Source organism: Phoenix dactylifera, chromosome 17 (assembly GCF_051530095.1).
Source record: "Phoenix dactylifera cultivar Ajwa chromosome 17, Ajwa_hap1_PhDact_Kaust_v1.1, whole genome shotgun sequence".
Classification (NCBI taxonomy): Eukaryota; Viridiplantae; Streptophyta; class Magnoliopsida; order Arecales; family Arecaceae; genus Phoenix; species Phoenix dactylifera.
In genome coordinates, this window is record NC_143206.1 from 5,829,474 (window position 1) to 5,843,023 (window position 13,550).

The following is a 13,550-nucleotide window of genomic DNA, read 5'->3' on the forward strand; positions in this document are numbered from 1 at the left end:
TAGACCGCAAACATTTGGCCAATAAGAAGTAACTAATGAACTAAATTTAACTTTGTTTTTTCTTATAAAAAAATTCAAGAACACATGCATTCATATGTCATATCTGTACTTTTAAACGATCAGATGGGGTTGTGGTTACAGTCATATATGGAAGCTCTAAAGCAACAATGTATCATAAGCAAATATCGTAACGATGCTTCTATGATCAAGAATGGAAATGGAACATTTGGAAAACCTAAAGAATTAAAAAAGAAAAAGAAGCAACGGCTTCAGAAAAGGCCTGGGTCAACTTAGTAGTATGGAAAAGAATTTTGTAGGAGAAGAAAAGTTGCAAATTTTCCCATATATGAGTCAAAATAGACATACACAAACAGAGAAGAATCATCATTTCTTAACTTCATCCAACAAGGAAAAAAGACTTCCTGAAATCTTAGCTACATAAACTGAAAATGATGTTGAAACTTGAAAGCTGCTACCGACTTATAGGACATCTATCCTGACACTAATTACTATATCGATCGATTGTTAGTCCTTTGATTATATCAGGGTTTTAATAAAGAAAAGAACAGTGAAAAGAAGGATTATGGACTTAGATAGCAACTGAATATCTGTAGTATTTCCAACTTAGTTATGCTTTTAAATTTTAACCTCAATTTTAAGATTGAACACAGACACTTTAAAAACTAGGCAGCCATATGACCAAAAATTTTTATTCCCCAATGGGAAATTTTAATTAAAGCAGCCTTGATGAAAATTCATTTTCATGGATATTTAGAATACAACAATGATTCTAGAAGGAATTTAAGTGTTACGATTGATCTCAAGCAACTGAATGCCTATGCCTAAAAAAATATTTATATTATTCTTTGTGCATTAACATTTTTGACTTGCCGTCCACATCATGTTCTGAATCATACACAGACATCATATTTTGCCTATTTATTCCAGAACTAAGGCTGATAGAGAAACAAGATATCTTGTCATGTATGAGATTGGCAAGTAACCAGTTATCCAGTAAGGCTGACAGAAATTTGCAAGGAAAGAACAGGATTACCATTAAAACGTGACCCATGTGAAATCCACAGAAAGACAATTTGGATGGACAGAGGTAAAACGGCAAAACAAGAATTAAATAGAAAGAGAATAACCAGACAGAAAATAAAATTTATACCCATGTAATGATGTCACCAATATTCAATGGTGGTTGCAAGAGCTATGATAATTATCTTAAGTCAATTCGGAGAAACTTCTTCAATATAGCTAGCAGGAATATGCTTTATTCAGGCCAATCTGCACCATCCCTTCCGCACTGTTGTTGCAGAATGGGGCATCCACTGATACACAAATTTTGAATTCCAGCAGGTAAGATCAGCAATGACATGAGCATTGATACAATTTGAATTTCCATAGTATGGAGGAAGTCTAGGGGAGGCAACTATGGTAGCAGTGACATGAGTGAGTTACAATAGTGAAGTGGAAGGTCCGGCCATGAGTTCGGAAGGAAGTCCATTGTCAGAAAAGTATTGATCTGAAGTCTTGGGTGTGATGATACCTCTAGGTATCTGAGAGAAGAAAGACCTTGCAAATTTTCATTATTAATAGTCTGCGACTCAAGATCATCACATCATTTAATCTTCAGTCTTTTAAGAGAAGTTAGCCACTGGAGGTAGCTTTTGGGTATTCACCTGAGCCTGAAATTTTGGAAAGTAGTTAGTGAAGGAGAACCGAGCTGATGAAAAAAATCCAACTATTGTCCAGTGGCCTCCTTCCACTACAAGATCATAAATTGCTGGCGGCACTGGACGATTCATCAATCCTGGACTATTTTTCTTTTTTCCAGTGAACATGAGAAGTGGGACAATTCTTGCAACCCCAGGCAATTTAAAGTAGTTAGTTCAGAAGTGAGACAAGGCATTTCACCAACTCCCACTTCAAACCATGCCTTCAGAACAGGCACAACTGATACAAAAAGATTTCAGAGAGTAGCAAGCCACCGTGAATCTTGAGCATCTGCAAAGAAGTCAGTTTAAGAATTCGTGGAGGTATTGGGATCTAATCTGTCCTTCCATCCCAGAATTCCCAGTCAAGATGAAGAGCAAGATGCCACAGATTAACTAAGCGGTTGTACTGATGGGTAATTCCTGAAACTTATAGCACTTGCCTAGTTCCAAGGTCTTACACTGATTCGGACGAAGTTTTTGGTCATGCACCACCAAGGCCAAGGTACCGAAAATGAATCAGATCACAAATTGAATCTGGCAACTTCTCTACTTGACTGTTGCTCAGAACGGACACTGGCCGGGGAGAGCCATCATCATTGTACAATATAAATGTCCATAAACTTTTCCTATCATATATTATCTTAAAAAACTCCTGCTGCATATGATGGTGACATAACAATGCATAGCAAGCCCTTGCAGATTTACCAAGCTTAATCCCAACATGATCGACTCTAAGGCATTCATACCTTGAAATTGGAACTGATTGTTTGCCAATCATGAATAATTCTAGGAATTCAATATTTCTGTTTATGCTTTTGGCTACTGCCAGAAGTTTGAAGGAAAAAAAAAGGGGCTTCCAAAGGAGATTACAAAAGTGCTTCCCACCAATATCTTTCAATCATTTGTTCTCACAAAGCCTCTCTGGCTTGATGAGACCTTCTGCCATCCACAACTTGACCAATTCGTCCTTATCAAGCTCATAATTTTTGGGGCCTACCGAACACTAGGCAAAGCAATTGTTTTGATGCAGCTGCAAAAGATCATAATTTAGCATCAATAATGTTAATATTTCATCTACGATTTCTCCCAGGTCAGCCATATCTTTCAGAATGTGTTGCCAATTATGCAGCCAAGGGTGAACCATGACACCTTTCTACGATCTTTCTACCAATGTCCCTCAAGTTCTGACTTCGGAAGCTCGTTCCCATCATCTTGAGCAAATGCCCGGTCCCCGAACACCAACCAGAAAAATCTATCATCCAAGCCCACTAAACAGATTGAAGCCACCAAATACATGTTCCTTTAAACTAATTGGCTTTGAGTGGTAATCAAAACCCTCCTCTCTGGGTCCCCTGCAAGCAGAGGAACTTGCAGTGTTTCCCAAAAGTGCATGTCTTTGGCTCAATGGCAATGGAAGCTATACTAACCTGTATCTGTTCAACCTGCCACATTCTTTCAGGCTCCAATGAAGATAAAGATTACTCATATCTATAGGGTGCGGAACCGAGTGGTGGATAGCTTAGAAAACTTGGCATGCACTGCTCATTGTCCTGTCATAGTCATGCCATTAAATACAATGCAAATTTGCAGTGAGAAAAATTAGAGGCATAAGTATTAACTTTAAACTGCATAACCAATAACACTGGTATCTTTCCCAACTAGCCTCCTAGGTTTAATGGCAGATGTTATTCTGACAAAGTTTCCATTGTTAGATATCATGATCAATTTAGATAGCACTAAAAACAGGTTAAAAGTCTGTCGGACTTGAGATGTTAGATGTAAACAGTAACTTATAGATGTCAGTGAGATATATACCCATAAGACATAAGATTCCAAGGAAAAAACCCTGATTTAACGAATTTCGTATGAACATCAAATGGTGACTCCTAGAAGTCAGTGAAATAATCGCATATTAAATCTATGAAACACACCTGAAATAATTAACACTATAGCAATGTACAATCAAGATGACAAAAATGGAAAGAGAATGAGTGCTGTTACAACAGTGACCCCAAGTAACTGCAGAGAAAATAAGAATTCTGATCAAGCTACCAGATGTATTTACTAGTTCACTGAAATCTATAATAGCCGCACATGTTGAAATAATCATCAAATTATACTTTTGGAAACCAATTTAAAATCAATCACTACATTAGGAATATGGCCATTCTGCACGCCTGCTAATAGCCAAATATGTAAGTTTAGCCGGCATAATCTCCTCCATCCTCGAGGATAGGAACATCTCGAATTTCTACTTTGCAGTGATTCTAAGTTTTGCAATCCTCATGGAAGAAACCTGAGACCATGACAAGATCACAAGAATGTATTCAAATATCACTAAGTTTATGTGGCACTCAACCCTTGGAGAAAGCTGTCAGTTTTGTGCATGAAATTATCTCTACGCATTCCAGAGAAACGAGATCTCACAATCACATCCTTCAATCTTCAATTCCTTAAGAGAACTCAACACATGGAGAGAGCTCCGGGATACGAAACCAGAAAAATGAGAGAGAGTTAATGAGGTAAGAGAAGTCAGAAGACCAATCCAACTGATAATTCGACTAAGTGTCACTGTCTATTATTAAATCATGGCCGGATCGGAACTCCAGAGGCAGAGTCAAATTCTGACAGTTTCTTTTCTTCAATTTCGCAAGCATAGGAAGAAGGACAATCAGTTCTCTCAGTTCAGGGCAATGCAACATGGAGAGTTCGCGGAGCCTAGGAATCTCACCACCTTCCACTTCAAAAAGTCTCTCCAAATTAGGCATGTCTGATAATGTAAGCTTCTCTAGAGATTGAAATCCCACAAAATTTCCCATGCTTCTTATTCCATGCATACCTTTTATCCACAGATTTCTGAGACGAGGTAGCCGCCCTATCAATGGGAGTTGTTTACAATTCTTGCAGCAGGAGAGTCTCAAAGTCTCTAAGTGCAAGAAAGAACTGTCCCCTACCCAATCTGGAAAATTGCTGCCAGGATAGTTCTCTATCCAAAGACATTTGAGTTTGATATGAGGGCAGAGACATGCAACAACCCTTTCGCAATCACTCCCACCCTGTTGACCAGTGGGATTGATTGTATTGCTCCATTGCAACTTCAAATTATCAATTCGCTTCCTACTCAAATTGGCCTCTTGAGCATCCGACACATCGACAACATTTTCTAGCTTTGAGATGCAAAGCTCTCCTCGAAGGTTCAAGTCCTTCAGCTCTCGTACGTTGCATCCATTCTCAGAAGTCACAATGAATCTTGACAATGTCTGCAACGAAGTTAACTTTCCAATTCTCTGTGGCATGGACATCATCGAATCGGCACCTGTCTCCCAGTCAACATGCAAACCAAGATGCCGTAGGTTAACCATGTAGCTTGTTCCTTTTGGTAACTCTTGGAGCCTGAAGCACTCACCAAGCTCCAGGGTCTGCAGATTGTAAAGCCAGCAAACTGATTCAGGCAGCCTTTGGATTTCAGTTCTGTAAAGGCCAAGATATCGCAGGTGTATCAAATCACCAACTGAATCCGGCAATTCTTCTATCTCGCTAAAGCTGAGATCTAAAACCTGCAAGCATGTTAATTTAAGAAATAGATCTGCTGGGACCTGCTTCACACCCACTCTAAACTCTCCATACAATTTAAAAGTCCGCAATTTTTCATATCTGTATAGTTTGTCGAATGCTACCGTCTCCTGATCATTTTGATGAAACAAGGATGCATAACGCACCCATTCGGGTTTATCACATGAAACACCATGTTCCACAACCAAACTTTCAGGTTTAGAAACTAATCGTGCTAGATCATGGATGAGGCTCGGCATTCTATATTTCTGTTTCTGTCCTTGATTACCAGAGACTTCAAAAAATGACCTCCACAATAGATTATCAAAGTACCTGCCGCCTATCACCTCCAGAGTACTTCTGCTCCCACTGCGCTGGATCAAACCTTCTGCCATCCACAACCTGACCAGTTCATCCCTATCAAACTCATAACCATTAGGAAACATAGAGCAGTACTTAAAACACTGCTTCAGATGATAATTCAAATGATTATAACTGATCATTAAGCTTGGCAATATGTTATTTTTATCCTCTTCCAATGAGCACACTTCAATTAGCATGTCTTCCCACGCATCTTCCTCTGTCACATTGTACAGGAGGCAACCAAGCAACTTTGCTGCCAGAGGGGATCCTTGGCACCTCTGCACGATCCTCTTGCTGATCTTTTCCAAATTCGGATGTTGGCTCGAACACCCGAGCGGGAATGCCTGATCAAGGAGCAGCTTTGAACAATCATCCACATTCAGACCCTTCAAATGGATCAGATGCAGTGTGGGCATTCCCCTCCAAACTACTTCATTCCGAGCAGTAATCAATACCTTACTTTCCTTACCTCCAGCCACCAATGGAAGCCGCAGCGTCTCCCAGAACTGGAAATTCTCAGCCCACAAGTTATCCAGCACCAGCAAGAACTTTCTCCCACTCACCTTGCAGCTGAGGTGACGCAGCAGAGCGTCCAGGCTGGATATATTACATTTCTCCCCGTCGTCTACAGCTTCTATAATCTCTTTCGTTACCCTTCTCACATCAAATCCTTTGGACAAACCAACCCAAATCCTCAAATCGAAATAATTTTCCACTTGAGCGTCATTGTAGACTAATTTAGCAAGAGTGGTCTTACCGATTCCAGGAGCTCCATAGATCGGAAGAACAGGGAGGAGGATTCGATGATCCGACGTCAATGCTGTAACAATCTCTGCCTTCTCATCTTCTCGGCCGACGACATGAGACCACTCATAAGAGGCCACGGATTGAGAAGGAGGCGAGCTTTCTCCCGTTCGCCCCCTTCTCCTCCCGTCTCCGGCCTCCAGACGGAATTTCTTCCGGGCCTTGGCGATCTCCTCTAACCTCTCGTTGATCTTGGCTATCTGGGTCGCCAGTGTCCGGCGCTGGAGAAGAACTGGCTCATGGCCGAGGCCGAGGGAAAGGAGAGACCAGGAGCGCTTTCGCTTGCGGGATGGGCCGGCCTCGCCGCTGCTCTGGTCGAGGGAGGAGAGTTTGAGCTGTGTCTGGTGGCGATCGAGGAGTTCGTCGGCGGCGAAGGCGACGTCTTTGAGTTCGAGGAGCCAGCTCTTAACGGACTTGTCCTCGATGTAGCGGCGCTCCTCGGCGTCGGTGAGGAGGTGGTGGATCCGCTCGCTGGTTCTTCGGAGCTTGTCGATCTCGTCTTCGACGCCGCTGATGAGGGAGTACTCGGACTGGGCGCAGGAGAAAAGCCAGTCCACGAGCTTGTCGGGGAGGAATTTGGGGATGGAGGTGGCCTTGGAGAGCAGATTATTCCAGTCCATGGCGAGGCGAGGATGAAGAGGAGAGAGCAAGGGGAGAGAAAGCAGTACCACGATGACGGCGGGAGTTGACCGACTTTTTAACTATTAACTCAGTATCTTGTGCGCCATGACTACGAAGAGGGGAGGTAACAAGAACAGCCGGTGAGGTTCCGAAACCCAGGAGACGATGGATGGGAAAATTGAGGAGAGGAGAAGACTACGACGTTGACTCGAGAGAAAACCTTTAAGGAAAATTGTCCCCGAAGGAGGAATTATCTAACGTGTGCCGGCACAGGGTATTTCAGACCAACAATATTCGGTCACATGGATATACTACCGACCACCGCCGCCCTCCATGCGGAGCTCTAGATCGGCGGTGGATGGGATTCTTAGGGCATACCTATCCTATCACATTTGGCTGGATAGGAATGCTGGCATATTCGAGAGGAGGCGGTCGCTTCCGAGGATGGTGGTGGATAGAGCGGCGCGACACGCGAGGGAGGTTATTGCGGCTACCACTGTGTTTTCTTCTGGGATGGCTAGGGACACCTAGGGTACTCTTCACGCTGTTTCAGCGCCCTGTTTTGCCCTTGTTTCTTGGGTACTCCCACCCCTTGGCTATCTCAAAGTAAAATTCGATGGCAGCAGGTCAGTGGATGGTGTGACTGGAGGGGTAGGATTTGTGATCAGGGATCATTGTGGGAGGATGCTTGCCGCAGGAGGGCAGTGTACACCAGGCTTACAGTAGTTGGGGCAGAGTTGCGGGCTGCCTAGAAGGGTTTATCCTACGCCAGGCAGGTGCTTGGCATCGAGCGGGTGCACCTTGAGGGGGACTCTGCGGTGGTGATCGACTAGATCCAAGGTGCGGACAGGTATGGTGATGGTCACCCCCTTATCCGGGAGACTCGTCGGATGGCTCAGTTGATGAGCGGTTTTCAGGCAAATCACGTGTTTAGGAAAGCGAACAGGGCCGCAGACTGGGTTGCCTCTTTTGTGGACCGGCATTCTGGGGATTTTTTGTAGACGTCTGCATCAAATGCTCATGTTGCTTTGTTGTCTTTTCTTTTCCGTGATTTGGCTGGTTGTACTCATGTTAGACTTATATGAATGAGTAGCCGTTTTTTACCAAAAAAAAAAAAAAAACTCACCGCCCTCCATCAAAGCTCGGATTTGCGGCACCATACCCTCAGCCTCGCACTGGGCTCGGCCAGTGAAAGCTCGGCTACTTTGTGATTCATTATTTCACAAAAAGAAGTTTTCCATCCTTTTTCCTTTCATGCAGAGTTAGAAAAAAAAACGTTTTCGTAAAAAGCACGATAAGCTTTAAGCGAACTAGTCTCATTAGTCAAACGAGCGCGATCTCGAGCTCAAAATGAGGCCTATTTAAATTCGAATCCGAGTTCAAGCAGCATACGAGCCCAAACGGAGTTCATAACTTAACGCGACCAAATGAGGGGTGGCTTCAGAATCCGCCGGTTGAGATTGTGCCACCGATGAAACCGTGGGCGGTCAGATCTGGATCTCACTACTTGGAAACCCTGCATCCAACGATTCCAACTTAAGGGCCAAGGCTCTCCTCTCCCACCCAGCTAGTCGGCTAGGCGGCCAGAAAAGGCCCCATAGCTGGCGGATCTCATGAGGCGGCTACGTCCACCCATGGTGGCGGCGGGCGAGCCGCCTCAGCCTCCTTCTGCCGCCATCACACGGCACGGCCGGTGGCGAAGAGGACTCCTCTACTTCCTCCTCTTCTTCTTCCTTCGTTTTATCACCACCACCATGGATCCTCACCGTGGCTGCCAGTTCGGTGGACAGAAACTTCATATCTATTGTGATGCTTGGTAATGGAGAGCAGCTCTGTGGTGAATCTCTTAATCAACCCAAAGGCTTCAAACCCTCCTCTCTTCCTCTAGTCTACCCTAGTGATAGCACCTGTACCACTGTGGATGACGATATTACTGGCAAGGTCGTAATGTGCCATGTTGCTGGAAGTGAACAAGAGGATTTGAAAACGGGAAGAAGGAATCTCTGCAGGAAAGGAAAACAGAGAGAACCTTTTCCCTTGGAAGATGAAGCCTATGGAAAGGAAAGAAAAAAGATGAACAGTAAAATCCTTTTTCTTTTTCTTTTTCTATGGTTATTATTATTATTATTTTAATCCGAAAATAATATGCAAATCCTAGCTTGATATCGAGCCCGAGCCCGAGCTCGGGCTTGGACTTGAGCTCGTAATTGAAACGAGCTTTACGAGCTCAAGCCCGAGTTTTTGCTTTGCGAAGCAAGTCCGAGTTCGAGCCCAATACAGAGTTCAGTACTGAGCCTGAGTCCGACCTTCTTGAAACGAGTCGAGCCTGAGCCTCCCACCCTAACCTCTGTCGGTGATCTTCCTTTCACAATTCAGGTTGGAGAAGCCACTAGTTACCTCACATCTTGAAGAGCAAACAGGAAAAGTTATTGAGCATATTGATTGCCTTACACCCCCCCCCCCCCCCCCCCTCTCAAGTGCACCGTCGCGGTTGCCGATGGGGAATCGAGCAATCTCAAGGCGATCTCTGCTGAGATCACCATCGATTCCACCATCTCGAAGATGAGTGGATCCAATTGAATCCGGTGGCCTGGAGGTCATCTCTACCATGAAGTCGATCCCTGAATGTCTACAGAGGCCCTGTTTGGAGGAACTGTTGGCAGTAGAGCTTTTAGAAGTAGAGCTGTTGGAAGTAGAGCTGTCTGAAGTAGAGTTTTTATAAAAAGCTATTTGCTGTTTGGTAACTACATTTCTAAAGTGTTGTGACATTTTAACATGTATTTGGTAAACAAACTGAGAAAGTACTTTTGTGTGACAAAATGATCATAAAGGACATTACTAGTATTATACAAAAGAGTATAATAAAATATAATATGTATTAATACATAAAAATATGATATAGTATAATATTAATATAATGTAATATAATATTATTATAATATAGTACTATAACATTGTGTACTATAGAATAATAATTTAATATAATATAAAATTATTTAACATAACATATTAATGTATTATGATATAATGTAATATAATATTATATTTATAATATAATACAATAATAAATATATAAATATATTATAATTATTAGTGTAAATTCATTTTCATCCTTCTGATGACCATTTATCTCTCTAACAAATTTTCTAGCTAGGTGATAAAATTGGTTAAATAATTACTAATATTTTTATTTATTTATTTATTTCATTAAAATATATTTATTTATTATCTTATTTATTTATTCATTCATTTATATACATATTTATTTATGCATTTCTTTATTATCTTATTTATTTATTTGTTCATTTATATATTTATTTATTTATATATTTATTTATTTATTTATTTTATTTTCTTTTCTTTTCCTTTTCTTTTTATTTCTTTCCTTTTCTTCTTTTTCTTTCCTTTTCTTCCTTTTTTTTTCTTTTCTTTTTCTTTTCCTTTTTCTTCTCTTCTTCCCCTTATTTATGCATTTATTTATTTATTTATTTCTTTTTTTCCTTTTTCTTTCCTTTTCTTTTTCTTTTCTTCTCTTTTCTTTCTTTCTTTCTCTTCTTTTTCTTCCCTTTTCTTCTTTTTTTTTCTTTTTCCTTTCTTTTTTCTTCTCTTCTTCTCCTTCCTTCCTCCCTTCCCTTCTTCTATTTTCTTCTCCTCCCGCATGGCCGGCGGCGCCGGAAGGAGCCCGGGCCACAGCAGCCACGGGAGGGGGTCAGGCCGTGTCCAGCGACACTCTCGGCGGAAGGGAGCCGAGGCGGCTCGCCCGCCACCACCGTGGGCGCACGTCACCGCGGGCGGACGCCGCCGCCCAAAAAAGCACCCCACGGCCGACCGCCATGGGGGCTTCGCTGCTACTCGCCTCCCCGGTCCCGTGGCTGGGACGTCGTGGTTCCATGGCTGGGACGCTGTTGTCCCACGGCTAGCGGAGGCCCGGCCACCACAAGGCCGAGCCCGGTTGCTCCACTGGCCGGCCGCGCGCCACAGGTGGCGTTGCAACGACCTAAGGAGGGGTCGCCGGCCACGGATGGTTGCTGGCGTGGTGGCTGCCACCGTGGGTTCACCAAGAAAAAAAAAAGGAAACGGGCGGCAACGTTGAGAAGAAGGAGATAGAGAGGGGGAGAGAGAGAGAGGGGACGGTGAGGGGGAGGAAGAGGCGTGGGATGGAGAATTTTGGAAAGAAAAATAGACTTTTAAATGCGGGTATTTTGGTCAAAAAACAACTTTCCGATGAAGCTGAAAACAACATTTTCGGAAAGCTCCAAAATGGAGCTTTTCCCAGAAAGCTGTTTTCAGCTTTGTCAGAAAGCTGTAACAGCTTTCTGAAATTTTTACCAAACATCCTTTTTCATCCAAAAGTACTTTTGGAGGGTCAGAAAGTGCTTTTTGGCCCTCCAAAAGCTCCCCCAAATAGAGCCTTAGACAAAAGATTTTATTTTTGAAGAAATTTAGGAGCCGACCCTAGAAGCACACAATTAGACCCCAGCACATTGAAAAAGACTGTTTGGTTTCATCTGCGTCGACCACAAAACATTCTCAGGTGAAAGACAGAAAGGAGTGAAAAATTACACCTCTGCGAGCCGACTCAAGCAAATCAAGAGTCCACCCCTACCAAGCACAAGTCAACCCTAGAACAAGTCGAATCGACCTAAAATGGCCACAAACAAAATACAGAAAGTAGTGCAAAATAGTTCTCTGCGAGTCGACCCAAGCAGATCATGAGTCTCCTTTGCTGAGTATGAGTCAACCTTAGGATAAGTCGAGCCGACTCAAGAATCTGCAGGTAAAATATAGAATGCAGTAAAAATAAGCACATTCTCGAGTCGAACTGAGAAAAAGAAGAGGCAATCCTTGAAGTTCCCACGTCGACCTTTGAAGAAAATGAATCGGTCCCTCTGCATCTGACAATAGTAACGTTTAGTTTTTTTGTGAAATCAAAATGGCTCTATTCACTTTCAATGGATATTTCAGCCCCTCTAAAGGCTGTAAATGGTCCTCCGATGGTTATAAACAGTCTTCCAATGATTTTTCAAGATATAAATACATTGGAACACCCAAAGAATCAAGAAAAAAGAGTGAATAAGTGAAAAAAAAAAGAAAATGTGCATTAAGTGAGAGCTTTAAAGATCACATCCTCCACATTACAAGAGCATTAACTGCAGAGCTTCCAAGCATTCATGAAGCCCAACTGCTGCTTCCACATGCACTTTGAGTCTTAATCAGCTCATCAAGGAGCCTTTGTTTTTTTCTTGTATACTTTAAATTTTTGCTATAATAAGTTTCAAGAGATGAAACTTGAAGAAATGTTTATCCAAACCTTAAATTGGATTATATTGCTATCAAACCTTGGGAAGACTTAGATAGGAATGCTCATGGTTGATATTCAGAAAAAAATTAATTGGTTTGATTGTGAGCCTAAGCAAACCAATCAAATTGTAACCTTTAGAAAGATTATAGTAGAATTCTCAAAAAAAGTCCCTTGAGAAGTTGATGTACGTGTTGAGTTTGGCACCGAACCACTATAAAATATTGTGTTTGTGTGTTATATCTTACTTTTCATTTTGCATTCATCCTATATCTATATTTACACTTTTTCACTCACTTCACACGCACTTTGAAAGTTAAATTTTTTAATTGCATATATTTGTTAATTTTTAAAAACCCAATTCAATCCCCCCTCATTGGGTTTACAACACTAGGTGAAGGATATAATTTCTCCAATCTTTGCTCATCACATTAGCTTTTCAAAATAAAATATTCTATTCCTTTTTCCACGAGATGAGAATTGATCAGGGTTATTTCCTCATGTGAATTGCATCTACCACAGAATATATTAATATTTTTAAATCAAACAAGAAATAAGAAAATAAACAAAAACGAGACAAACCGAGTCCTATATATCTTCTCCATTTGCTTACAACCGCAAACGAGGCTACCACAAGCCATTGCTAGCGCCATCCCAGACGGTGCCACAGCTTGCCACCTTCGCCACACCACATCGCTGCCGCTAGTATGGCAAGCCGCTAGTGAGACTGCTACTCTAAGAACCACCGCTAAAACTATTGAGATCCTCTCTAGACTATACTCTCTCTCTCTCTCTCAAGCACACACATTCAAAAAGCTTATCTTTGCTTGATTACCCTTGCTGCATTCATGTGTAGGTAGAGTATCTTTTTTTATTTTTTTTGATAAATGTAGTTTCCATTGATTTTAATGGTACAAAAGGTACGCAGATTTGAAGATAAAAAATTAGAAGATATATAAATGCATTATTGTAGCTTTGAGTAAATTGAGTTGAGTAGTGAACCGTAGAGCAATAGCTCCGAATGACAATCATTTTGTTTCTCAACTAAAGGACGTAAAAATCAGCCACATAAGTCGGTATAGATTTTTCTGTAGATACTTTCGCTATATGAAATTTCTCAATTAGAATGTTATAAATAGAAGCTATTTGTGGGTCTAGGCAAATGCATGGACTGCTATCATCTCTCGCTT

General features: G+C 41.8%; 1 protein-coding gene across 1 annotated transcript; it reads right to left on the reverse strand.

The window, feature by feature from the left end:
* Nucleotides 1–1,375: 1,375 nt before the first annotated feature.
* Nucleotides 1,376–7,262, reverse strand: LOC103721268 (putative disease resistance RPP13-like protein 1). Its single transcript, XM_088713466.2, has one exon. It carries the CDS (start codon nt 7,058–7,060, stop codon nt 4,283–4,285), a length of 2,778 nt encoding a protein of 925 aa, XP_088569592.2. The 5' UTR covers nt 7,061–7,262; the 3' UTR covers nt 1,376–4,282.
* Nucleotides 7,263–13,550: the final 6,288 nt, after the last annotated feature.